The following is a 27,454-nucleotide window of genomic DNA, read 5'->3' on the forward strand; positions in this document are numbered from 1 at the left end:
TTACTCCACATGTAGGGAGACAGGTACGGGCAACTCTTAGCCTGGATACAGTGCTGTGAGACAGCTTACCTTCCCATTCTTCACCTTATGTCTTCTCCGGGCCGAGACGTGTACACCCAGGAGGGCATAGTAGACATTTTTAGGACCACCATTTGGAGCAGGTGTACAGTAGTATGCAGCCACTCGACCCGACTTGCTGCTTTCTTGGGATGCTCTGCCACTTCTGCGTGTAGGGGACGATGTGGCCCAGGAACTGGATGCTCCTCTTACCTTGTAGGAAGTCCGTACTGCACTTGTCACCCTTACTCATGGGAAGACACCTGGCAGTGACCGCTTCCCTTCTGAATTTTATCAAGACTTTGCTCTAGTGCTCAAGCAGCAGCTGCTAGAGGTGTATCAGGAGGCCAGGGACACTGGAGTGCTGCTCCCTTCTATGCGGGAGGGCTGCATCTCTATGGTCTTGAAACCTGGCTCTAGTGCATCCGACACATCAGCCTACCTTCCTCTTACGATGATTCATAAAGACACGAAGTACTCTGCAAAGCACTGGCCCTCAGACTGGGTCCGGTAAATTCCCAGTTAATCAACGATGACCAATGCGGTTTCCTTCCTGGAAGTAAAACTACTGTGAACATGCGGAGATTGATGCATGTTTTGAATGAAGTGGAGGGTAGAGCTGAAGGAACTGTTAATTGTCTCTACCGACATTGCCAAACTCTTTGATATAGTTGATTGGCATTACCTTATGAAGATTTTTGGGGTCTATGAGGTTTGGTGTGAACTTAATGGTCTGGGTACTCATATACTGATCCCACAGCAAAAGTGAAAGTTGGCCGCCTGTGCTCAACCCCATGGACGGTGGAAAGTTTCATGAGCCTAGCCATCCAGATTCGACAGGATTTGGCTGATTGGGGTATGAAGGTGGGGGTAGTTAACCATCAGGTGTCCCTTTAAATGGATGACACTCTCTTTTATGTTTCGGCCCCACGGATGGCCCTCCCTCTTTTATTACACCACTTGGATGCCTTTGTGGAGCTTTCCGGTCGTAAGGCCAGCCATAGAAAATCATTATACTTCCACCGTCCGAGAGTTGCCCATACCCTGGAAACTGATCAGTTCCATTATCTGGGAGTCACAGTGGCACATAGAATACAAAAACGCATGCAGTGTAACATTTAGGGGGCTTAGGGGGGCCTGCGCTCCACCGTCTGCTTCTAGACTACTCTCCCCTTATCTATTATAGGACGAGTGGCTGTTGCCAAAATGGTGTTTCTACCACATTGCCTCTACACGATGCAACAGTCGCTTGACACCCTTCCCATCTCTGTCTTTTGGAGATTGCACTCCCTCCTTACTACCTTGATATGGGTGCGTGGTAGAAGAAGAGTAGCGAGTAATCTCCTTGTCCTCCCTAAAGTGGAGTGGGACTGGCGGTCCCCAACCTGGAATGGTACTACTTGGCTTCACAGATCCAGCATGCAGCACACTGACTTGCAGAGGGGAGTAACTGGGCGAAATCACTCCTGATAAACGATGCACGTGTCCAAGCAATTCCTCAGCTCTTGATGGCGAGTGGTCCTGATTCTTCTACGGTGCCATACCTTATCAAGTACATAGCCCCATTGTGGGAAAGGACTCTTAAAGTAGTACTGGGGAGGGCATCTTTTGCCAGGAACTTTAGTTTCTGGGAGCTGCCTGTATTCCGAGTTCTCGTAGAATCAGTGGGTGTGACTGCCTGGAGAGAGGGAGGCTTTGAGACCCTCTGAGATTTATACCCTAATGAGGAGTTCTTATCCTTTGTCAAAGCACAAGATTGTTATGAAGTAGGGACCAGGCAATTCTTAGCCCGTGCTGGTATGGCAGCCAAGCCAGGGATATATGGCCCACATTCCTGGCGGGACCAGTCATGTTGCTCACTTTCAGGGGATTGCTGGAGCTGGGTGGGTGTCACCACTTAGTCTCTCATTTCTACAGAGCCATGACAGCCGGCTGTGTGCGTGTTCCGTACCCGCTCAGGTGGCCTGGGACAGAGACCTGGGCACCCCATTAGAGGATGAACAGTGGAATAGGGTATGCACGTTGGTCCAGTCCTTCTCCAGAAATGTCATGTTTAAACTTACCCACCTTCATTTTCTACATTGTACATATGTCACACCCTTGTTCCTACACAAAATCGAATCTAGTAAACCCAACACCTGTCCTAGATGTTCAGCCCCTGTGGCTTCATTTTTCACTTGGCCTGGGATTGTCACGTGGTTTATGCTTTCTGGTTGACTGTGGTGATGCGAGTGGCGGCTGTGGTGAAGGTGTCGATCTCGATGGACTCTGTTGTTTGTCTGTTGGGTGATATCCGACAACGGCAGGGCAGGAAAATAGAGTTTAAGTTCCTACACTTGTTACTGCTTCTGCCCAAAAGGAGGGTTTCCATTACTTGGATGGCCCAGGCCCCCCTCAGCATAGATAAGTGGGCGACTGATGTGGCAGAATGGTCTGTGGCAGAGGAGGTACGATTCCGAAAATGTAGACAGAATGATAAGACTGGGGAGGGCTTGGGACTTTGTGGACCTTCTTACCTTCCGGCCAAATATATGGACGCCGAAAGCATGCAGGCGCCTCTTCAACTGTTGATAATGACTTTGCAGATAATGAAACCTGAAGTCCTACCCCATGAAAGTGGAGGGGTTGAATTTGGGTGTGATAATCCTGTATCGTTCTATATCACGAGCTGTACTGACCGCTCATATTTGTCACATGATCAAAGATGGCTTTTTGTATTCTGTACTTATTACTTTTAACCAATTAAAACCAATAAATGATGTCTTAAAAAACAAAAAGGCTTGAGGGTGACCCTGCAGAGAGAGGACCAAGTCCAACACAAACCCTCCCACGTACCCTAACCTTAACTTTAACCATTTCTCTTTCCATAACCTCAACTCCTTTCTTACCCTAAACCAGATTTTTAACTATTACCAATTTCCTAAAGTCAACTCTATCCCTTTTACAATTGATGAAATATTGCTGTTTTAAAGTATTGAAAAATTACTTAATGTTCGTTATATTTTTCCTTTTGACAAGATGTATTCATGTGGTACATGGGCATTGCATTTGGTTGTCATGGTGTCTTCATTTTCGCATAATTGCAGTCAATAACGATGCATTCCCGATATTTTCCATAAGGTCAAGCAATATAGTTGCTGGTTCATTTGAAACCACTCCACAACAAAATCCTCGATCTCTTCTAAGCCACCATAATCGGCATATAATAAAGGGCACTTTTATTTCAACATTGTGAAATACTATTTAGAGTTGTTTTTTGTATTCCAGAATTTCCGTGAAATTGATAATAAAGGAAATGCCATTGTGCAGAAAAAGGATGTGAGGAACCTGTTTTACACATTTGCACTTCCTATTGCACCAAATGAATTTGAAAAACTTTGGACAAGGTAAGTTACGACTAGTATTATTTTAATGAGTGTTACTTAAAAGTGGAAGCAGCAGGCTGCAAAATGCTTCCTTACTATTAGAATCTGACATTCCAACATAATACATGTTATGTGGCATAGCCAGAGTACCAAAGACCTTAAAGCAAGCACAAGCACAGCAAATTGGGCTTTTCCTCTTGGTTTGATAATAAAAGGCAGCCATAATTGGGGTACCACGGACCCCTCAGATCCCCAGGTTCCAGTACAGTTGGATCTGCAGCACAAAATCATAGCTAAGCTGTGAAGCAAAATGCTTCGTTTGGAAAACAGTCAGAATTGAAATCCTTGAATCGTTGAGAAGCATATCACAGTGATATTAGTGTTTGGAAACATGTGTTGTACGTCTGGCTACTCCGTTTATTCAGTTGTATGACGGAACCACTACGGCATTTATCAATATATATATTTATTTATGTGTGTATATATATATATATATATATATCCTGAACACTCAAACCACTTCCAAATACCACACACGGCGGTTTAGGCAAGGAAAGAGATACAGACCTCTGTAGTTTCTTCTGGGCAGTAAATCTTCTTTATTTAGAGAGACCCAAACACACATGCGTTTCAAGCCCTAAACAGACCCCCCAGGATATAGCGGCATGGATTAGCAAATTTAGCGGCACAAAAATGGAAATTTAGCGGCACAAATATGGAAATTTAGCGGCAATTGTGCGGCATTTCATTTGGCCCTGGACCTTGATAAAGCGGCCTCCAGTGACCCTATCCGTCACCCGCCCTTCCTTACACTCTTTCTGCCTCCCAATTCTCCCTCTCTTAGTTGTGTTTTGCCGCTTTTAGCTCCTCTATCTTCCTTCCTGTTTCACTCTTTCCACTGTCCCATTCAGCTTTCTGTTTCTCATGCCCCCTCCTTTCTGTGTCTCATTCACTCATCCTCTCTCTCACACACATCTTTCTCTTCTTATCGATATCTCTCTCAGCCCAGTCTCTTCTCCCCCGTCCCTCTCTCTTTCCATCTTTGGATCTCTCTAGTTCTCTCTTGTCGCCCTCTCTCCCTACCTCACCCTCTCTTCTCTCTGTAGCTCTCATACTTTCGTTCTTCTAGACACTGTCTTTCTTCCCCTTCCTCTCTCGCCCTTTCTCGCGCATTCACCCTCCCTCTTTCTCTCCCGCTCACTCCTCTCTACTTTTCTCCACCTTTCACTTTCATTCGCCCAGTTTCTCTCACCCCCTACTACCCTTTACCTCTTTCCCACCTCTGACTTCTTTGCTCACTCCCCCTCTCTTTCACCCCTTCTTTCTCGTCTCACCTGCCCCATACCCTCAGGTTTCATTCTTGCTCCCCCTCTTTACCTTTGCGCTCCACCTTTCACCTTTATCCTCCCATTTTCTTTCACCCCTACCCTTTCCTTCTAAACCCAGCCACTCTCCCTTTCTTTTACCCCTTTCTTCTCCCCCCACATGTGCCTCCACCCCCTCTTTCTCTCTCCCTCCTGTCTGTGGTCCTCCGTGCAGGAAGCTGATGGTAACTGCCGCTCGCATCCTCCGGAGAGAGACCCCGGGGTCTTGCAGAACTAGAGCAAGAAAAAAGAAAAGCCCGAAATAAACCAGCTCTAGAAATTAGCCGGAGGAGGAGGGGGGGGGCGCTTCTCCCCAAATGAAGGGCAGAAACCATCAGCACGTGACGGGGCCTGGCTGCCCCCTGCCTCCGTGCCCTGTTTGTACGTCTGAGGTGCTGTGGGGTCTCTGCCTTTGAAACACAAATCCACCGGCTCCCAGAGGTTCATCCTTCCTCACACAGGTCAGCGAACAATCACCCTTTCTATTCTTTCCCATATCGACCCTCGGCTCCAGGGGAGACGGCGGGGGCTCGCCCCAGTCACCGGGAGGGTCTCCAGCGGGGAGCCAGACGCGGGTGGGGCACTTCAAAGCCCGTCGCAGTGAGCTGCTAATGCCCCATTAAGCCCGGAATGTTATTCTTTCGGGCTTCTGTGTCCTTCCCGCCCGCCCCAATAAACAACGTAAGTCAGACCCCCCCAGGATATAGGCGGCTTTTGTAAAAATGCCGCGATTTCTACAAAAAGTGCCGATTTCGCGGGCACTTTTGTAAAAATCGCGGCATTTTTACTAAAGTGCCGATTTCGCGGCAAATCGCGAAATCGCTATATCCTGGAGGGTCTGCCTAAAGCCCTTGTTCACGTGTAAAATGGTGAAAACGCCATCTACCATTTAAAGTATCAGCAACCACTCCCCTTGTCTGACCTCACAGGTCACGTGGTAATATGTGTAGACAAAAGACTGGCTGTGCCACAAAAGTAGTTTTGTAGTTCCATATTCAGTAGGCAGGATTGCAACATATTACACATGTTATTAAGAATATAAAACATGTAAAGTGCATAAATGTCATAATGTTTGTGTAAAAATAAACAATCATTTTTTCACCACTCTCATTGGATAAATCCAAGATTGCCTACAATTCTACCGTCATATTGTCTGTAATAAAATAATACCGGATAAATCCGAATTCAATCATATCAAAAGATGAAGACCTGCGCGTCAATTATGTGAGAAAAATTTATTTTTACAGTTATTTCTAGAAAAACATTTTTTAGTAATACAAAAGTGAGTGTGTATTGTGCAAAAAAGTGCATATATAAATATAAAGTGCTGGTATAGACAACGTATTCAATTCATAATTTGATTTTCCAATCTTCCTAATATTGGTATATTGTTCTGAAACTATCACTAAGTAATAGAAAATTCTGTTGTCCAAGACGGACATGATGTTCGTTAAAACCACCAATATCAAAAATATACAACCATACAAAAAATTAGGTTCATTAAAAATCAAATCTGAGGGAAAAGAGAACAATATTATATAGTTAATATAACCCGGAAATTGATACATTTCAGCAAAGCTGCTACTCAATCTAATATTTACACTGTACAATGTAATAGATGCAGGAATCCTAAGACATCAGCGCCTCAACACTTTTTATAAAAAAAATTGCGCATGTCCTCTGTCGTATTCAAACCATTAGGCCATTTACAATCGAGCTCAAGAATATACTTTGTTTCCAACTGCAGTAACTGTTGTTCCCTGTTGGCACCCCTTCTTTGTTTGGCAACAGTATCCAGTACGTAATAAGACAGGCAGTTGATATTATTACCGTGCGCTCTTTTAAAATGTCCCGCCACAGGATACGCTGCATCACTGTGGAGAATGGCCCTAATATGCTGCAAAATCCTGACGTGCACCTGTAGCTTTGTACTACCAACGTAGTTAAGCCCACAAGTGCACGTCAGGACATATACAGCACATTCGGTTTTGCAGTTGTAGGTTCCCCGAATCGATATAGGTGTTGGACTGAACGGTGTGGAGTATGTGGTTATATTGCACCCAAATTTGCAAGCACGACAAGTGGCACACTTTTTAAAACCCTTCATAGGTGTTAGCCATGTGGTGACCTGCTTTAATTCCGGCGTCACCCGATCTAGAACAGAGCCCATAGTGCTGCTCCTCCTGAAAGTAATAATGGGTTTTCTACTACCCTACCACGGAGGACGTTATCAGTGAGCACTATCGGACAATGCTTCTTCAATATTGTCCTTATCTGGCGTTCCTCCCTATTATATGTAGTAATCAATCTAGGAGTGTTACTAGTCTTATAGGCAGTCACGGTATCAGGGACCTGTGAAATATTCACTTCGGGGTCAAATAGGCTACTTCTAGATCTCATCTTAGCCTTGTCTATCGCATCTTTCAGGATTTTTGGTGAATATCCCCTTGCTTTAAGTCTGCCAATCAGCTCAACCTGACATTTATTGAATTCATCTTCACTGCTGCATATACGTTTTAACCTTAGGATTTCTCCATAAGGGATGCTAGCAATGAGATGTTTTGGATGAGAGCTGGTCGCATGTAGGGTGATATTTCCAGAGGTTGGTTTCCTATAAAGGGTGCTTTCAATGTTGTTGTTCTCGACAAATACCTTAACATCCAGGAATTCTATTTCACTTCTGTGAATATGGGAAGTGAATTTTAAATTAAAAATGTTATTATTGATCTTATCTATGAAGCTACAAGCCTCCTCTTCACTCCCCTTCCACAAAATGAACACATCATCTATGTATCGTAAATACGACACAATGTGTGCCTGATACTTTTTTGAGGACCCGCTCCTCCCACCAGTCTACATGCAAGCATGCGTAACTGGGGGAGAAGCAGGCCCCCATCGCCACACCTCTCACCTGTCTGTATATATCTTTGTCAAACAGGAAATAGTTATTATCTAGGCACCATTTAATGAGTTCTAACACAACTTTATTGTGTTCATATAGGGTACTTGATCTGGTCTCCAAAAAATGTTTTACCGAAGCCATGCCCTGTTGATGATCTATACTCGTGTATAATGCCTCTATATCAAGAGTGATAAGAAGCAAATCATTAGACCATTGTAATTTGTCTATTTTCTGTAAGAAATCGCCAGTGTCCTTCACATAGCTTGGCAACCCCTTTACCAAGCTCTGTAGGAAAAAATCTATATACTGGCCTACATGTTCCCCCAGACTATTAATGGAAGATATAATCGGTCTCAAAGGAATTGGGAATTTTTTTAATGAATTTTAGGTATCGGATATAAAATCGGCAGTACCGGAAACTCATTAAACATAAATTTGTGTTCTTCCATAGAGATAAGGCCCTGTCTCTTCCATAGTGCCAGTTGTTTCTGCAATACAATTTTGGCTTTGTCATACTCCTTAGCACTTGATTTTACATAGCAGTTTACATCATTAAGCTGCCGTTGTGCTTCTGTTATATAGTCTTTTCTAGGCCACAATACAAGATTGCCCCCCTTGTCAGATTTTTTATTACCACATCCTGATTTCTTTCAAGTTTCTTAACCAAGTCATTGTAAGCCTTTTTCTTAAAAAAATAGATATCTCTCCTTTCTATTTTTATGAACAGTATGATTTAATTTCTTCAAATCATTAATAACCATATCATGGAAAACATCAATACTCTCCTTAGGCTTAAGTGGAACGAAACTTGATGTGAACTTGAAGGGGCTGATCCCAGCACCTTCCTGGACGTGATTAATTTTCCTTAGACGCTCCTGCGTTGCTAAATCGACATTCACATCAGGGCTAGATGACGCATCAGATTCATCAGCAAGATCGTATACCAAAAGTAAATTCGGAATATCCGAAGCAACCAGGCTTGTCACAGTCTCTTCTTCCTGAATGTCATTGGTATCACTTACATCTTTAAACGATTTTAGGGCAAAGAATTTTTTAAGTTTCAATTTCCGGATGTAACAATACACATCTATTTGTGTGCGTGCATAATTGAAACTGTCTCCTGGGCAAAAGTTAAGACCTAAGGCCAGCAGCTATTCTTCAGATATATATATATATAACCATACTAATCCATACTAATATTATAAAGAGAGAGCCCAAACCTTTGAGGCGGGTAATCTCAGTAACCACAGCACCAATCACAACACCCAATACAGCATTGGAAAGGGCAGTTGCAGCAGAAGGACATAGGCTATGCAGACGGCCACCATATACATTTAAAAGGTAAAAGAACCGTGCCAGCAAAGTAGTCCCTTGTGGGCGTGTCTGCGTTGTGCTGTGGGCGTGGGCTGGGGGCGTGACTAACGCTAGGGGGCGTGTGGTACGGCCATCATATCGTGGGCTGTGGGTGTGACAAATGCTCAGGGCGTGTGTACTCCCTTCATGCCATGTGAGTCTTACATACAAGCGCCAATTACGTTGCTGCGCAGCATCAAGGGGCACGCTGGGGGCGTGAGAAATGCTGGGGGCGTGTGTCCGGCCTTCATGCCACGTGAACGCAATTGCGCCGCATCAAGGGGCACGCTTGGAGCGTGAGAAACGCTGGGGGCGTGTGCTACATTCCGCCCTTCATGCTATGTGGGTCGTACATTAATCAGAAGATCATCTGCTGTGGCCGTGTGCTGGGGGCGTGACAAACGCGTTTAGCTGAAGGCGTGGTAAGAAACGTTACTGCAGCCTCTCCTGCGCGCTGTTACTGAACTCTCTCATTCAACGAAATTACACACGCCTGCTACATCAACCAGGGCTCTAGCTGGGCTCAGGCAGCGGATCAGTACACTAATTACATGCGCCTGATAACATCAACCAGTGCTGCCGCTGGGCCTCAAGCGGGGGAACACGCGCCTGCTAACATCAAACAGGCCTGCATCTGGGCCTCAAGCGGGGGAACACGCAAATGAGCGTGTCTGCAGGGACAATTACTGCAGCCTCTCCTACTCGCTGTCACTCAACTCTCTCATTAAACGGATTTACCCGCGGCTGATAACTCTCTCATTCAACGACATTACACGCGCCTGCTAACATCAACCAGGGCTGTAGCCGGGCTCAGGCGGCGGATCACTACACCAATTACACACGCCTGCTAACATCAACCAGGGCTGCAGCTGGGCCTTCTCCGTCCCAATTCTAATGAAACAAAAAATGTTGTCTACCGCGAGATTTTAAAATAAATTGCCCTTGCCAAATACACACATTCTATTTCATACCCAGACAACGTCGGGACGGACTGCTAATATATATATAAACTATTGTGTTTTAATTTTGAAGACAATGAAAAGCAAGCCCACCTGGGGTCACATTTAGCGCACCACAAGTACCAGAAGGCCGTGTGAGGACCACGCCCACTGTGGCAAGTAATTTAAACAAAGGTGCGCGAAAAAGTCTTTGATTTATCGGCACTGTAGAAGGGATTAACAAGACTCCTGAAACGCCGGCGAAACGCGTCACGGCGGGTTTATGAATTGCAATAAACCCCCACTTTGATTGCACCCAGGACGTGATTTTTGTGACAGTGGATTCTGAGAGCGCGAGAGGTAACGCCGTTTCAAAGTATATATACATATATATATATATATATATATTCACTGAAAAAACCATAGGTTTCAGGAGTTATATAGTTAGTTATTAGCTTTTAAAAAACCTTTGAAATTCACTCAAAAAACGATAAGTTTTAGTGGTGTTATAGTTAGCTGGACATTTTACTCATACAAAACCATTGAAATTGCTCCTATATAGTTAGTTGTACTAACTATATTTCGCGCACCCGCAATCCACTGCTGATGATGTCACATATTAGATCATTCATGACATGGTCAGTGACATCACTGATGACATCTCAAATGACAATGAAATATAAGAGGATTTGAGAAGTCACTCAAAATGTGCCCTAATTTTTCTTTCTTCAGCACTAATCATAATTTCTATGGCAAAATGAACCCGCTCATTTAGTTCCTTTGCAAATTAAATGTTTTAAGTGTTAACACTTTATTCCAATCAAGATGACTTCAGGTGTGCCATACTTTTGTCATAAGTAAGACTGTTAGCGCTCTAGTTGTTCTTTAGAACACTCTGGGACATTCTGTCATTGGGCTATAGTTGGGCTACATCTGGCTGATATTTGGGCTACATTTGTTTATTTTTTGTCTCTGGTGGCCATCTTTGGGCTACATTGGGCTACATTGGGCTACATTTGGGCTCTAACATATATATAGCCCAATGTAGCCCAATATATATTTTTCAAAGATAATTTTCGTAAAAACCACTGGAGCACATATCTTGAGACATAGCAAAGGCACATCGGGCTACCAGTCCCTACAATTTTGCCAAGTTTGGTGGAAAACCATTCAGCCGTTCGGGCTAAAAGTGAGTCCAACCGCCCTATGGAAATTAACATGGGGAAAACACGTTTTGGGACCCCCTTTTATCTCGGCCCCCGCTTGACGAATCCCCCCCAAACTTTCAGGGAAGGACCGGAGCGCCGCGAGGCAAAGTTAAGGAAAATTTCAGGAAGATTCCTCAACCGGCGCCAAAGTTATTCCCAATAGAATGTTGCGATTTCCCTATGGAAAACAATCCTAACTATATATACCTACTGGCTATCGCCAGTAGGTAATATATATATATATATATATATATATATATATATATATATATATATATATATATATATATATATATATATATATATATATATATATATATATATATATATATCCTTCCAGCTCCAGCCCGGAAACCAGTGGCCACTCAAGAAGCGTGTGCAATAAGTTTTTATTAGTTACGGGGATTCATATCTCTCCAGCGTGTTTTGGCTTTGAGCCTTTGTCAAGGCGAAGTAAGCCCAGCCAACAGTGAAAAATATGTACCAGAGCAGCATGAACATAGACAAAATGCTTCACTTCTTAACATGTTTGCTGTCATATCGGCATACATAATTATTCCCATGATTCATACACTGCTCATGTGCAAATTCTAAAGTGACTATGTGCTACAAAAATGTGCAAATGTGAAAATATAAATGAAATTTTAAAAAATACAATTCATGAATCTCCCATTACTCACATAGTCCTAATGTTACCACAAGAATCAATACACAGGCTTCACGGTGAGTAAAGATGCAGTTTGTGTACTGTCTGGACAATGCCAGTTTATGGTTACTCATGAGACCGAAACGAATGTTAGAATAATCCTGTGCATATTCCAATGTAGTCGGCCCATCCATGGCATAGGTCGGTAAAATTAACTGAACTAAGTACTCCAAATGAATTAAATTGGATTAAAATACCGTTAGGGACAAATGCCCGTACACCCTTCTCAACAAGAGTCATGCAGTGCTGGTATGCCTGCTGAAGTTAAAAGCCCATAAATCAAGGGAAAGTGCCCATGACATATCACAGAAAAAACATCAGCAATACAAGGTTTAAAATACCGTCGGGGCAAATGCCCGTATACCCTTCTCCGCAAGAACCATGCAGTGCCGGTAACCTGCTGAAATCAAAAACCCATAACTCAAGGGCAATATACATATTATACTTGCCGCAATACAGGTACCCTGAGGCAGTTAATGTGGCGGTCTGGCAGCCCATAATCCGCAGTGCAACATGTCGGACACAATGAAGACACGTTCTGACTCACTTTGGTGATACAGTATGCTATTTATTTTCAGTAGGCTCTCCCGACGTGTTTCGACCCAGCCGGGCCTTTGTCACGGGTAACAGGAGTGTAACCATGACATAGTGAAGTAGTGAAAGTATACATAGACGACGGGTCAATAACCTCAATGTCCTTGTATATGCCTGATTTCATATTCACATGTCAATGGTAGCATAATATCAGCATTTAGTACAATATAATACAGTGAAATTAGGCTCCCACAGTTACAATTAAAGCCTTTCATATGTATGTAACATTTGGCATCCACTTAAAGTAGCATTAAGTGTCCAATATCAGTAATGCTTCATATTGATTATTCACTGCAGGCTACTACTTAGAAAATAAACACTTGAATAAAATAATCCTAAATGTTGCAAGCCAGGACATTTACACAGTAATGTGTGCTCACAGTTCAAGCAGTTAATGACAAGGTATGAGCCTGTGTATGGAGAACATCCGTTACCAGTACAGGTCAGAAAGTATTACAAAGTTGAGGTTTGGTTAGAGGTTTGTGGTCACCATGTCATCATGTTCTTATTCACATCCTGTACATTAACAGAGCAAAATCATATTTTTGTACAAATACATATGCATAACAAATTGTATGGCACAACCCGGTAAATACATAATATTGTGAGTCCCCCATTTGAGAAGCTAGTACCAGTCATCTTGAGCTGTATATGTTGTATGTAGTCACAGTACCAGTTAATAGGTGCCGTGCAGTTTCAGTTGGATAATTGGCTCGGCAGCCGCCATATTCCTAGACTGCAGTGATAGCACATATGCTCTATCAGTGTTGAGTGTGTTATGCAGTTTTCCCAACAGAGTGTGCCATCCCAAGAAGGGTGTTGCATGGAAAAGAGTAGACTCTCCCCGAATTGTAAAAATGGTTACATGTAGCGCGTGCAACATATACTGACAAGAGTCAATTGGTGAGTGAAATAACCATTACTGGATTGTTGCCAAGACACTGAAAAAAATTATGATAAAATAAACAATCAATAGATCCAGCCCATGTGGGCAAAGTTCAGGCTGTCAAAATTATACAGTATTGAATTATGATATAAAAGCCACAACAAGAGCTGAGAGTGCTATATCTGTAAACAATAATTTCCAGACGTGCAGCACCAGCTTCATCAAGTAAAGGGAATGTTGCCTCATCTTAAAGTTCCCGGTGCATCTGTGAAACTGTGTCTACTCTTGTGCAATAAGTGGTGGGTGACTATCACCCATTGAGGCACAATACAAGGACCTAAGTGAAAAGAAACACAAGTGCAGTGATATTAAAAATAATTAAAAGCAAAAACACTCATGAAACAATAAACAGAAGGAGTAAACATCTAAATAACAGCATATATCAACAACAGGAGAGTGAGGATAAACAAGAGGTCACTCCTATATCCCCAATATTGAGATGCAAAAAACAACTAAAGAGTGACTTGTCGGTGCTGTGGTCAAAGTAATAAAGCCCAAGACACCAAAAAATACCGAGAAATACAACCTCGCAACAATTATTGTGACTAGGCAGTTATTGAGCAGGAAATGGAGAAGAAAAAGAGAAACACATACAAAAAGGGATATAAACAATAACTCATAATAAATTAAGAAAAAGAACCCTCACTCGCCCTAGTGGTGACATGCTTCATCATAGGGTTCCCACTGGAGGAACCGAATGTCACTCCAGTGTGCTTCAACGCCTGAGTTGCAGCGGAGCAGGTTATTGTGAAAAAAAGGTTTGTTTCTTTTTATGGGTATGTGTTCTGTGCAAGTGATGGTGAGGATTAAAAAATATCAGTAGTACCAAAAACAACTTTATTTGGTGGTCCGCTGATATTGTTTAAAAGCAGTGTGTTAGATATTGATAGTGGTAATTTTCTTGACCACTTATATCCGTTAAGAATTAGGTCGACATGTTTCAGCTGTCTGGGATTCTTTATGCAGCTTTCTTCAGGACCAAAAAAGTGAATATCCCTGGTGGTCTGCGCTCGCTAAGGCGTGTCCAACCAGTGGATATATAGTGTGTTAAAAATTTTTTGTTTTGTAAAAAATTGATTAGAATACCGGAATTTCTCGGTTTCTACACCCTAGTATTTCCAGGGGCAAGGAATAGCACGTAACTAAGGTGCTGTCTTCATAGGCTTAGCGGGGGAGGCCTTCTTCACGCTTTTCACAATAACCTGCTCCGCTGCAACTCGTTAAAGCACACTGGAGGGACATTCGGTTCCTCCAGTGGGAACCCCATGATGAAGCATGTCACCACTAGGGTGAGTGAGGGTTCTTTTTCTTAATTTATTATGAGTTATTGTTTATATCCCTTTTTGTATGTGTTTCTCTTTTTCTTCTCCATTTCCTGCTCAATAACTGCCTAGTCACAATAATTGTTGCGAGGTTGTATTTCTCTGTATTTTTTGTCATCTAAATAACAGCACCTCCTAATATAAATGCATTGCCATCTCATCATCTGAACTCAAACCCTGAGGTGATAACGTATCAACCCCTGAATCTGGTGCTCCACATCTTAAAGTAGTATTTTGGATTTAACCATAGAATAGCCCTGACAAAGGCAGTTGGAAAATAATTATCAAGCTACAAAACACTTGTTAGTTAGTGCTGTGCAAGAATCAATAAATGTTAATTCATCAATTTTAAATTGGTCAACTACTGGTGATTACAGCATTAAGAGAATTGTGGAGTGCTCAGGTATTAGTGTGTTTTATATTGACATTTGTCTCCTTTGAGGATTTTTGTGTGGAATTTCCTTCCCAAGAAACACCCGCCCACCATAATAATACCTTCTTAACTATTAATATTGACCAACAAGCAGATTGTACTACTTCAAAGATTTAAAATTTTGGCCAGTGTGCACCACAATACCCAGCTACCGATCTAGGTTTATTGTTAGGTAAAAACATAGCTGATCATATTGTGTACTAAGAGCTTGCCCTCCTTGTGATGTATTGAGACCCCTGAAATCTTTGACTTTAAACATACCCCATTGGAATAGTTGAAAAAAGGGTGTTCCTATTAAATGCAGAAGCCTCCCTTAAACTTCAAATACATTATATAGTTTAAAGCTGATTCTGATAGATACTTCTACCTGGAGATTCCTCACCTGTTCAATAATCCCATGCGTCAGACTGGATCTGGAAACTTCAATGCTCTACAATGCATGGCGGGGGAGCTGGCTTTGTATTATGCCTGAAGTGATGCCTGGTGACATCATCAAAACCAAATAGCACGCACATTAGTGCAACAATGCCAGTTCCTTTTTTTCCACACCTTTGACGTGCATCCGGAATTTGCTCTCCCTCAGAGAATGTATGTGTTTGTCCTCAGAAAAGGCCTGAACAAGTGCAGTGCTAGGGATGTCTCCTGTCCAGCATTCAGGCTTCAAGCCTTTTAGGGACTGTGAGGAACTGATATCCCTCCTGCACTTAATCTGTCTCTGGTGTTTGGTGTTGGACCATGACTTCAAATCCTGTGAGTCGTACCTCAGCACGAACCCAAAGGCAATAAAGGAACAGAAGGCAAAACTGTACAAGTCATGGGCCATTGACGAAAAAAGAGGCAGGCATCGCTCCTGGGCCCACTCAAGGTCATCTCCCTTACAGTCCTCTGGCAAGAGAAAACAGCATATGAAACATAAGAAACACTTGTCAAAAGGTTAGTCGCCTCGGCACCCTCTGACTCTCAGAGGATCCTGATCCTCAGAGCCACACGTTTTGGGACCCCCTTTTATCTCGGCCCCCGCTTGACGAATCCCCCCCAAACTTTCAGGGAAGGACCGGAGCGCCGCGAGGCAAAGTTAAGGAAAATTTCAGGAAGATTCCTCAACCGGCGCCAAAGATATTCCCAATAGAATGTTGCGATTTCCCTATGGAAAACAATCCTAACTATATATACCTACTGGCTATCGCCAGTAGGTAAGATATATATATATATATATATATATATATCCTTCCAGCTCCAGCCCGGAAACCAGTGGCCACTCAAGAAGCGTGTGCAATAAGTTTTTATTAGTTACGGGGATTCATATCTCTCCAGCGTGTTTTGGCTTTGAGCCTTTGTCAAGGCGAAGTAAGCCCAGCCAACAGTGAAAAATATGTACCAGAGCAGCATGAACATAGACAAAATGCTTCACTTCTTAACATGTTTGCTGTCATATCGGCATACATAATTATTCCCATGATTCATACACTGCTCATGTGCAAATTCTAAAGTGACTATGTGCTACAAAAATGTGCAAATGTGAAAATATAAATGAAATTTTAAAAAATACAATTCATGAATCTCCCATTACTCACATAGTCCTAATGTTACCACAAGAATCAATACACAGGCTTCACGGTGAGTAAAGATGCAGTTTGTGTACTGTCTGGACAATGCCAGTTTATGGTTACTCATGAGACCGAAACGAATGTTAGAATAATCCTGTGCATATTCCAATGTAGTCGGCCCATCCATGGCATAGGTCGGTAAAATTAACTGAACTAAGTACTCCAAATGAATTAAATTGGATTAAAATACCGTTAGGGACAAATGCCCGTACACCCTTCTCAACAAGAGTCATGCAGTGCTGGTATGCCTGCTGAAGTTAAAAGCCCATAAATCAAGGGAAAGTGCCCATGACATATCACAGAAAAAACATCAGCAATACAAGGTTTAAAATACCGTCGGGGCAAATGCCCGTATACCCTTCTCCGCAAGAACCATGCAGTGCCGGTAACCTGCTGAAATCAAAAACCCATAACTCAAGGGCAATATACATATTATACTTGCCGCAATACAGGTACCCTGAGGCAGTTAATGTGGCGGTCTGGCAGCCCATAATCCGCAGTGCAACATGTCGGACACAATGAAGACACGTTCTGACTCACTTTGGTGATACAGTATGCTATTTATTTTCAGTAGGCTCTCCCGACGTGTTTCGACCCAGCCGGGCCTTTGTCACGGTTAACAGGAGTGTAACCACGACATAGTGAATTAGTGAAAGTATACATAGACGACGGGTCAATAACCTCAATGTCCTTGTATATGCCTGATTTCATATTCACATGTCAATGGTAGCATAATATCAGCATTTAGTACAATATAATACAGTGAAATTAGGCTCCCACAGTTACAATTAAAGCCTTTCATATGTATGTAACATTTGGCATCCACTTAAAGTAGCATTAAGTGTCCAATATCAGTAATGCTTCATATTGATTATTCACTGCAGGCTACTACTTAGAAAATAAACACTTGAATAAAATAATCCTAAATGTTGCAAGCCAGGACATTTACACAGTAATGTGTGCTCACAGTTCAAGCAGTTAATGACAAGGTATGAGCCTGTGTATGGAGAACATCCGTTACCAGTACAGGTCAGAAAGTATTACAAAGTTGAGGTTTGGTTAGAGGTTTGTGGTCACCATGTCATCATGTTCTTATTCACATCCTGTACATTAACAGAGCAAAATCATATTTTTGTACAAATACATATGCATAACAAATTGTATGGCACAACCCGGTAAATACATAATATTGTGAGTCCCCCATTTGAGAAGCTAGTACCAGTCATCTTGAGCTGTATATGTTGTATGTAGTCACAGTACCAGTTAATAGGTGCCGTGCAGTTTCAGTTGGATAATTGGCTCGGCAGCCGCCATATTCCTAGACTGCAGTGATAGCACATATGCTCTATCAGTGTTGAGTGTGTTATGCAGTTTTCCCAACAGAGTGTGCCATCCCAAGAAGGGTGTTGCATGGAAAAGAGTAGACTCTCCCCGAATTGTAAAAATGGTTACATGTAGCGCGTGCAACATATACTGACAAGAGTCAATTGGTGAGTGAAATAACCATTACTGGATTGTTGCCAAGACACTGAAAAAAATTATGATAAAATAAACAATCAATAGATCCAGCCCATGTGGGCAAAGTTCAGGCTGTCAAAATTATACAGTATTGAATTATGATATAAAAGCCACAACAAGAGCTGAGAGTGCTATATCTGTAAACAATAATTTCCAGACGTGCAGCACCAGCTTCATCAAGTAAAGGGAATGTTGCCTCATCTTAAAGTTCCCGGTGCATCTGTGAAACTGTGTCTACTCTTGTGCAATAAGTGGTGGGTGACTATCACCCATTGAGGCACAATACAAGGACCTAAGTGAAAAGAAACACAAGTGCAGTGATATTAAAAATAATTCAAAGCAAAAACACTCATGAAACAATAAACAGAAGGAGTAAACATCTAAATAACAGCATATATCAACAACAGGAGAGTGAGGATAAACAAGAGGTCACTCCTATATCCCCAATAATGAGATGCAAAAAACAACTAAAGAGTGACTTGTCGGTGCTGTGGTCAAAGTAATAAAGCCCAAGACACCAAAAAATACCGAGAAATACAACCTCGCAACAATTATTGTGACTAGGCAGTTATTGAGCAGGAAATGGAGAAGAAAAAGAGAAACACATACAAAAAGGGATATAAACAATAACTCATGATAAATTAAGAAAAAGAACCCTCACTCACCCTAGTGGTGACATGCTTCATCATAGGGTTCCCACTGGAGGAACCGAATGTCACTCCAGTGTGCTTCAACGCCTGAGTTGCAGCGGAGCAGGTTATTGTGAAAAAAAGGTTTGTTTCTTTTTATGGGTATGTGTTCTGTGCAAGTGATGGTGAGGATTAAAAAATATCAGTAGTACCAAAAACAACTTTATTTGGTGGTCCGCTGATATTGTTTAAAAGCAGTGTGTTAGATATTGATAGTGGTAATTTTCTTGACCACTTATATCCGTTAAGAATTAGGTCGACATGTTTCAGCTGTCTGGGATTCTTTATGGAGCTTTCTTCAGGACCAAAAAAGTGAATATCCCTGGTGGTCTGCGCTCGCTAAGGCGTGTCCAACCAGTGGATATATAGTGTGTTAAAAATTTTTTGTTTTGTAAAAAATTGTTTAGAATACCGGAATTTCTCGGTTTCTGCACCCTAGTATTTCCAGGGGCAAGGAATAGCACGTAACTAAGGTGCTCTCTTCATAGGCTTAGCGGGGGAGGCTTTCTTCACGCTTTTCACAATAACCTGCTCCGCTGCAACTCGTTAAAGCACACTGGAGGGACATTCGGTTCCTCCAGTGGGAACCCCATGATGAAGCATGTCACCACTAGGGTGAGTGAGGGTTCTTTTTCTTAATTTATTATGAGTTATTGTTTATATCCCTTTTTGTATGTGTTTCTCTTTTTCTTCTCCATTTCCTGCTCAATAACTGCCTAGTCACAATAATTGTTGCGAGGTTGTATTTCTCTGTATTTTTTGTCATCTAAATAACAGCACCTCCTAATATAAATGCATTGCCATCTCATCATCTGAACTCAAACCCTGAGGTGATAACGTATCAACCCCTGAATCTGGTGCTCCACATCTTAAAGTAGTATTTTGGATTTAACCATAGAATAGCCCTGACAAAGGCAGTTGGAAAAGAATTATCAAGCTACAAAACACTTGTTAGTTAGTGCTGTGCAAGAATCAATAAATGTTAATTCATCAATTTTAAATTGGTCAACTACTGGTGATTACAGCATTAAGAGAATTGTGGAGTGCTCAGGGATTAGTGTGTTTTATATTGACATTTGTCTCCTTTGAGGATTTTTGTGTGGAATTTCCTTCCCAAGAAACACCCACCCACCATAATAATACCTTCTTAACTATTAATATTGACCAACAAGCAGATTGTACTACTTCAAAGATTTAAAATTTGGGCCAGTGTGCACCACAATACCCAGCTACCGATCTAGGTTTATTGTTAGGTAAAAACATAGCTGATCATATTGTGTACTAAGAGCTTGCCCTCCTTGTGATGTATTGAGACCCCTGAAATCTTTGACTTTAAACATACCCCATTGGAATAGTTGAAAAAAGGGTGTTCCTATTAAATGCAGAAGCCTCCCTTAAACTTCAAATACATTATATAGTTTAAAGCTGATTCTGATAGATACTTCTACCTGGAGATTCCTCACCTGTTCAATAATCCCATGCGTCAGACTGGATCTGGAAACTTCAATGCTCTACAATGCATGGTGGGGGAGCTGGCTTTGTATTATGCCTGAAGTGATGCCTGGTGACATCATCAAAACCAAATAGCACGCACATTAGTGCAACAATGCCAGTTCCTTTTTTCTCCACACCTTTGACGTGCATCCGGAATTTGCTCTCCCTCAGAGAATGAATGTGTTTGTCCTCAGAAAAGGCCTGAACAAGTGCAGTGCTAGGGATGTCTCCTGTGCAGCATTCAGGCTTCAAGCCTTTTAGGGACTGTGAGGAACTGATATCCCTCCTGCACTTAATCTGTCTCTGGTGTTTGGTGTTGGACCATGACTTCAAATCCTGTGAGTCGTACCTCAGCACGAACCCAAAGGCAATAAAGGAACAGAAGGCAAAACTGTACAAGTCATGGGCCATTGACGAAAAAAGAAAAAAGAGGCAGGCATCGCTCCTGGGCCCACTCAAGGTCATCTCCCTTACAGTCCTCTGGCAAGAGAAAACAGCATATGAAACATAAGAAACACTTGTCAAAAGGTTAGTCGCCTCGGCACCCTCTGACTCTCAGAGGATCCTGATCCTCAGAGCCAGAGTTGGTCATAGTGGATGAGATCCAACTGTGCTGGCAAACTCCCCTCTGGTGCCACTCCCAGATCTGGCACTTGAGCCCATTCTGCCCAGGCAAGCCCAGGCACCATTATCACCCTAACTTGACTTTGAGACCCCAGAATCTAATCCAATGGTGTTTTTCAATGCCATGTTCAGCATATTGGCTAGGTTGGCTGCCCCCTCTAGCACACCTATGGGCCTCATGGAGCCATATGACATGCCCATGTGAGTGAGTGATGGTATTTTTAGAGTGCACTAATGCCGAGGTGTCTTGGCGCTGTGCAGGGTAACTGAGTGTGTGCCGGCCAGTGTCCTATCGCGTAAAAAGCCAGGTCTTAACCCCCTTCCTGAACCTCATGTGGTTGGAGATTTGTCTCAGGTGCAAGGGCAGTGAATTCCAGAGCCTCGCGGCCAGGAGGGAGAAGCCCTTCCCACCCCAGCGTTGTCTATGGAACTTCAACACCATCGCCAGCCCCTGAGAGGCAGACCTCAGGGCTCGGATTGGCATGTACCTCGTGAATAGTTGTTGCATATCTAATGCTCCCAACCCAGCTAAGGACTTGTGGACCAGGCAGAGTGCTTTAAAATCTATCCGCCTCCGAACAGGGAGCCAGTGTAACTTTGTTCCGACACTGTTCTTAGCCACACTACCGGTGCCTAATGCCGGTCAGGCCACTTCCAGCTCAGACACTATTCTAAGCCACACTACCAGTGCCCAATGCCGGTCAGACCGCTTCCAGCTCAGAGATAAGTGGCACAATCACCAACACAATGAGTGCTCCACCTCCCAGGCTGCTGACACCACTGCCCCAACCATCCTCAACACTTCTGGCACCCAATTGGCACTGCCAGCACTGCTTCCTCTTCCCCCTGTACCCAAACCAATGCAAAAACATAGATCAAGGAGGGGGACCCAAAGATTCTAGGAGGAAGTGGCATACCATCACAAAACAGCCATATCTTATGGCCAAACAATCCATGAGCTTTTGGGCTCTAAGTCTGACCCCCTAAGTCTGTATGGGATAGAAAAGGGCCAGACCAGTGCCCTCCAATCAAATAGCTGAATTTGCAGGCATCACTTGGGCCAGTGGCCTGAGTTGCAGAAGTATCATCCTTCATACGGTGGAGAGGAAGGCAGTGGAGATATTGGAATTACCACTCTCCTCCTTTGACATTAAAACTGATGTACTCATTGAGGTCCTTCTGACTGCAGCACAGCCCCAACCTCAAAACCTTTGCTCCCCTTCAATTGACCCTAGTGGAGCCAGCAGCGGATGTGGTCTGGTGGGGGAACTAGAAGACCTTTCTCTGAGGGATCTCTTTCTGTTCCTCTCCAGCCATGGACACGGTATTGATGGATGCCTCCACTCTATGGTGGGGACCCCATCTGTAGGATCTGGAGATCAGGGGCCTCTGGTCTCTGGAGGAGTAAGTGCTTCATATCAACCTGCTAGAGCTGCAGGCAATTTGGCGGGCACTCAAGCCCTTCCACTTCTACATTCCCTGTTGGTCTGTCCAGCTCTTTAGAGACAATACAACCACAACGTTGTATATTAACAAGCAGGAGGGAGTAGGGTCTCAACTCCTTTGTCATGAGACATTGAGGCCATAGTCCTGGGCACACCATCAAGGGACCTGGGTAACAGCCAATCACTTTGTGGGGGTCTCTGAATCTCAGAGCAGACAGCCTGAGCTGATGCTAATTTGCCAATCCGTGCATCTTCTACAAGACATATTCATGGGTATCTTTGCCCTGTGGGGCTCTCCCGAAGTGTATTTGTTTGCCTCCTTGGAAAATGCTTGGGGCCAGTAGTGCGCCCTCCAGCATCTGTTGAGAGGAGCCTTGGGGTACCTCCTCAGACCTGCCAACTCATACGGTGCCACAGTGTGCCATACCATTTCAGCTTCCGCCATACGATCATCCAGTGAAGAGCTGAAATCATGCGATGACAGGTAAGATGAAATGGAACCACTGCACACAGTGGCTTTCTAGCTACTGCCTCAGTGACCCTTTTGTTTTTTCTTGGGAGGGATTGGTGGGGTCAGAGTTCCACTTAAGTAGCTCTTGGCAAAAGGCCCTGCCCCCTTTCAAGGCCCTGTCCCCTTCCCCACACAGTGAAATGTACGTATAAGTTGACTGGTCTGCCTTCTACACCTCTTCCTATATTACCTGCTTCAACTAACTCTCAGGGCAGTTCTTCTCTCCCTGGACCCGGCACCCGCAGTTTCAGAACCTGCACTGTCATGCCTAGCAACTGAGAGGGGACATCTAAGCTCCTTTCAGCTTTCGCCAGAGGGGGATCGACGCCATCTTATCAACTCGCTGTTCTTCTTCAAGCATCTTTGTCTCATGGTCTTCAGACAACGTATATTGCTTGGGAGCCCAACTGTCACAATGTCCAGTTTGCATCCTCTCTCTCTCTGGCTCACAGTTGTTGGCATTCCTCGATCTCCCAAACCAAAATACCCTGTTCACGTCCCATATTGTGATGAGGTTCCTTAAAGGTTTAACAAATTTGTGTCCTTTAACTCCTTTTTGTTATTACCTTATTGAACTTAAGCCTTGTTCTCAACGTTTTGATGAGGTCTCCATTTGAACCCCTTCACAGTTGCCAGTTGCAATTGTTGATGATAAAGACAGCCTTTTTGGTTGCTGTTATTTCGACAAGGCGGGTCAGAGAGTTGCAAGGTCTGAGCGCCCCTCTGCCATTCACATCCTTCTTACCAGAAAGATCAGTACCTAAGGTAAAGTAACTTTTTCTTCTTAAACATCAGGAGACGTAAATTGGTACTGCCACTTTTATCCTAGAAGAACTAGGCACTAATGTTCGTGGTGGTACAAATGACCAGTTATACTACTTTCATTCTCTTTATGTAGTCTCTCTAAGAACCTAGTAGGTAGCCTACAGTGGGCCCAGCCAGCAGCTGTGTGTGCCACATTGGGGCTTAAAAAATTGATCAAGTGTCTAGCACTCACATATCTTTTCAGTGGCACCCCGTGCTGGACTGCATTGTTGTCGGGGTGCTTTATGTAACATTTAAATGTTTATATTAGTAGGTTTTTGGCTACCCTATGTCTAAAATCACTTTGCGAGTTGCAACTTGCGATCTAAATGGCAAGCATCAGTCTTTTCTATGATTCTGAAACAGTCTTGTCACACATAGAAGTTGTTCCTTTTCGGATCTGGCTCCTCTACCTTGGAACACATCACCATTAGACAATGATAAGATGTTTATCAAATTTCTAGGATTCAGAACAAAGTTAAGTTTATTTAGCTCATCTGTGGGATCCTGAGGCTGGACCAGTTCCATGGAAATCAGTGCAGTCCCCTCTATGAAGAACTTTCCAATCCAAACTACAAGGCCACATCCTTAGATCATGCTACGAGCATCGCCAAATCGGGTTCTGTCTCTTTTAGAGATCACCAGTGCGGCTTGTGTCGAAGACACAGTAAGCAAGGACTCTCGTTCCCAGATACCACCCAGTCCCTAAACAGAAGCAAGGTAAATACAAAAATGGCATTGGAAATATATTCAATGTGATTTTTCTCCTACGAGGGTAATACCTCACAGCAGCATTCTACCAATTTTTGTTTAGCTTAGCAGTGTCACTAAAAGAGACTACCAGTCACATGTAAAGCAGTCTGCTCTTGCCCCATAGTCAGCTGTCCATCCTGAAATGCTGAGCCATGTCTTGTTCAGCTGTCCATCTTGAAATGCGGAGTCATGTCTTCTCTATATAGAACAAGAAGCAATCAGCCCCAAACTCTGTGTGAATGTTTACGATTTCCCTGTGAAATGAATAGAGGTTCAATGTCAGAGGTTAACCCTACGAGCCACAGGCAAAACTGGGATTGAGTGTTTATATGCAACTGTGACCACAGTGTCCTCTGACTCCACCAACGTGGCACTGTTTTAGACTTTGAGCCCGTCTCCAATGTCCACGACTTGAAACACTTCCAACTCAAGAAATGAGCAATTACAGTTAAGCAATCTTTTCCTTCAACTGTTTTTATATCAATACTACATGGACTGGCTGGTATAGTTAGTTATGTATTGAAATAGAGTTAATCAATATTGATACAAATGTTTGTTTTAAAAGGTATGATGCAGGTGGGAAAGGCTACCTCACTCTGGAAGAATTTCTGCAAAAGCTTGGCATGGACTCCAGCTCAACTAGCCGCGCATACAGTAGAAATACTATGGAGGATAACGCCATAGGTCTAATGGAGCATGACAGTCAAAAGAAACTATCTCAAAGAGAACTTGGCGAGGAACAGAAGCAGAAAACAGGAGATCAAGACATAAAGATGATTGAACAGTACACCAAGTAAGTGATGTAACCTAATATTAGATTTGATTGTAAAAATGACAACGTGCAAAATGGAAAAAATAATTTATATTTATGTATATGTTTTGGGCCTTAACTCTTGGTCAGTTTCTGCACAAAATGTATTGTCCTTTCTATCACAAGAGCTTCCAGACACATGGTGGCTCCATCTCTTCATTGATGTGCTATTTGAAACAGTGATGTTGTTGCCTGTAGTCATAACAGGAGACACCGGCCATTTACAGTCAGAAGGAAGAACTGGATTCTTTATGGGCTTCTGTGTGTTGTTATTTTCCCTTGATGGCCTAAGGATAAGAATAAGACATGATTGAATTAGCAGCGTGTACATGCTTACATTTTTAAATTATAGTTTGGTTGTGATTTTATTTAGTTTTCTACTTTTCAAGGCATACATACCTTGAATGCACATGTCTCCATTGAGATCGGTGCAAAGCAACAGAGTGCTGTATGATACACAAGATATATTACAGCAGGTCAGGTGAGAAGTGTGGCTCACTGGTTAGAGGAGGCAGACCTGGAAGCAGAGGTCAGCCCGGGACCAGGGTTCAATTCCCGGCTCGGCGGGGTCTTGAGTCCTAAAATGTCCATGGACTCGACAATTCTCGCTCCGGTGCCTCCTCGATTCACGGGTTCACACTCTGCGACTCTGGGCAATAGCTTGCTTAATCTCCACAACGGCCCCTCGCGGCGGGATGCCTGGCTTTCACCTTGCGGATACCCTGCCGGGGTTATCTCACAGGTGAATACCAGGATGGGTTCCCTAAGCAAGCGCTTAGAAACCGCTTGGTGATTTGCGCTATATAAATTCCTGTACATTTACATTACATTTACATTTACACAGATAGGGGGCAGACTGGCAGCTGGGTCAGTAAGGTCCCTGTGAGCGAGAAAGGGTGGGGTGTGTCGTCACGTTACATGATGCTCGTGAAGGACTGCTTACAGGACAGGGTCTTGAGCTGCTCTCTGAAGTGAAGGATGGAATGTGCCTATCTCACTTCGACCAGGATCGCATTAAGCAACCCACTCTTTAGGGCCGCAGCTCACAATGCACTGGATTAAATATGCTGTTACTTGTAAGCAAGAAGCATAAACAAACTGATATCATGTGTGCCATTTCTGTATTGAGTTAAGAGGGTTTCCAAAGAATATTTTCATTACAGCAGTGTTTTTTAGCTGCTCTGTGTGAAGCCATAGTGAGTGTGATGGCCATGGCTCTAATACTTTGTGGCACTTAGCACATTAACCATTTGCTCTCATCATACAACATTGCACGGCCACGAGAATGTTTCCAATAAATCACTGAATTTCAAAACTATGTAGAATGTTGTTAAAGAGTACATATTTTATTGGGTGCCAAAGATAGCACATTTAATTACAGCACCTTAATGAAGGATTCATTAAGTGTTTTTATGTGAACCTACACAGTTCTTTCAGCAGAGAGCTGCCTTAATTGCTAAAGAGAAACAGACATGCACTGGTCTTCAATTTAAATAAGGAAAACAATCCAATGTTGTTTTGCTGCAGTGGAAATAAAGTTACTTTTGATGGATACTTCTTCCTACAGACTCCTCACATTTTGAATATTCTCAGGCACTAGACTGAGCCGGAAAATTCAGCAATTCCTCCGCAGTGCCAGTGAGTGGCGTTAGCCTCGATTACTGCCAGGATATGACATCATAGGAGCCAAATGGCGGTACTCTGATGGCCTGACATCTGTTCCTTTTTTCCATGCGTTGAGACAGTGTCACCACTCTCGGAGGCCGAGACCAAGATTTCCCAATTGGAGGAGCAAGTGTCATCTATGAACCTCAAAGTCCCCACCTTTCAGTCCCAGAGAACCATTTTGGAATTTAAGTTGGAGGAGTTAGAGAACCATTCCAGGCTCTAAAATATTCGAATCCTGGGCATCCCAGAGGGCATTGAGGGTCGGCAGACGCTGCAGTGGATTGACTCATTTATAAAGTAAAATGTCATCCCAGAATTTAATGGTGATCTGACCATAATGAG

General features: G+C 43.1%; 1 protein-coding gene across 2 annotated transcripts in view; it reads left to right on the top strand.

Annotated features, from left to right (window-relative positions):
• EFCAB6 (EF-hand calcium binding domain 6) overlaps positions 1-27,454 on the top strand; it is an 803,637-nt gene that overhangs the window by 557,698 nt on the left and 218,485 nt on the right. For both annotated transcript variants that reach the window (XM_078673866.1, XM_078673867.1), the window contains 2 exons: positions 3,325-3,443; positions 25,199-25,426. In XM_078673866.1, coding sequence (XP_078529992.1) covers positions 3,325-3,443; positions 25,199-25,426 — 347 coding nt within the window. The remainder of the gene's footprint in view (positions 1-3,324; positions 3,444-25,198; positions 25,427-27,454) is intronic.

The sequence above is a fragment of the Lissotriton helveticus genome, chromosome 1_1 (assembly GCF_964261635.1).
Source record: "Lissotriton helveticus chromosome 1_1, aLisHel1.1, whole genome shotgun sequence".
NCBI classification, from domain to species: domain Eukaryota; kingdom Metazoa; phylum Chordata; class Amphibia; order Caudata; family Salamandridae; genus Lissotriton; species Lissotriton helveticus.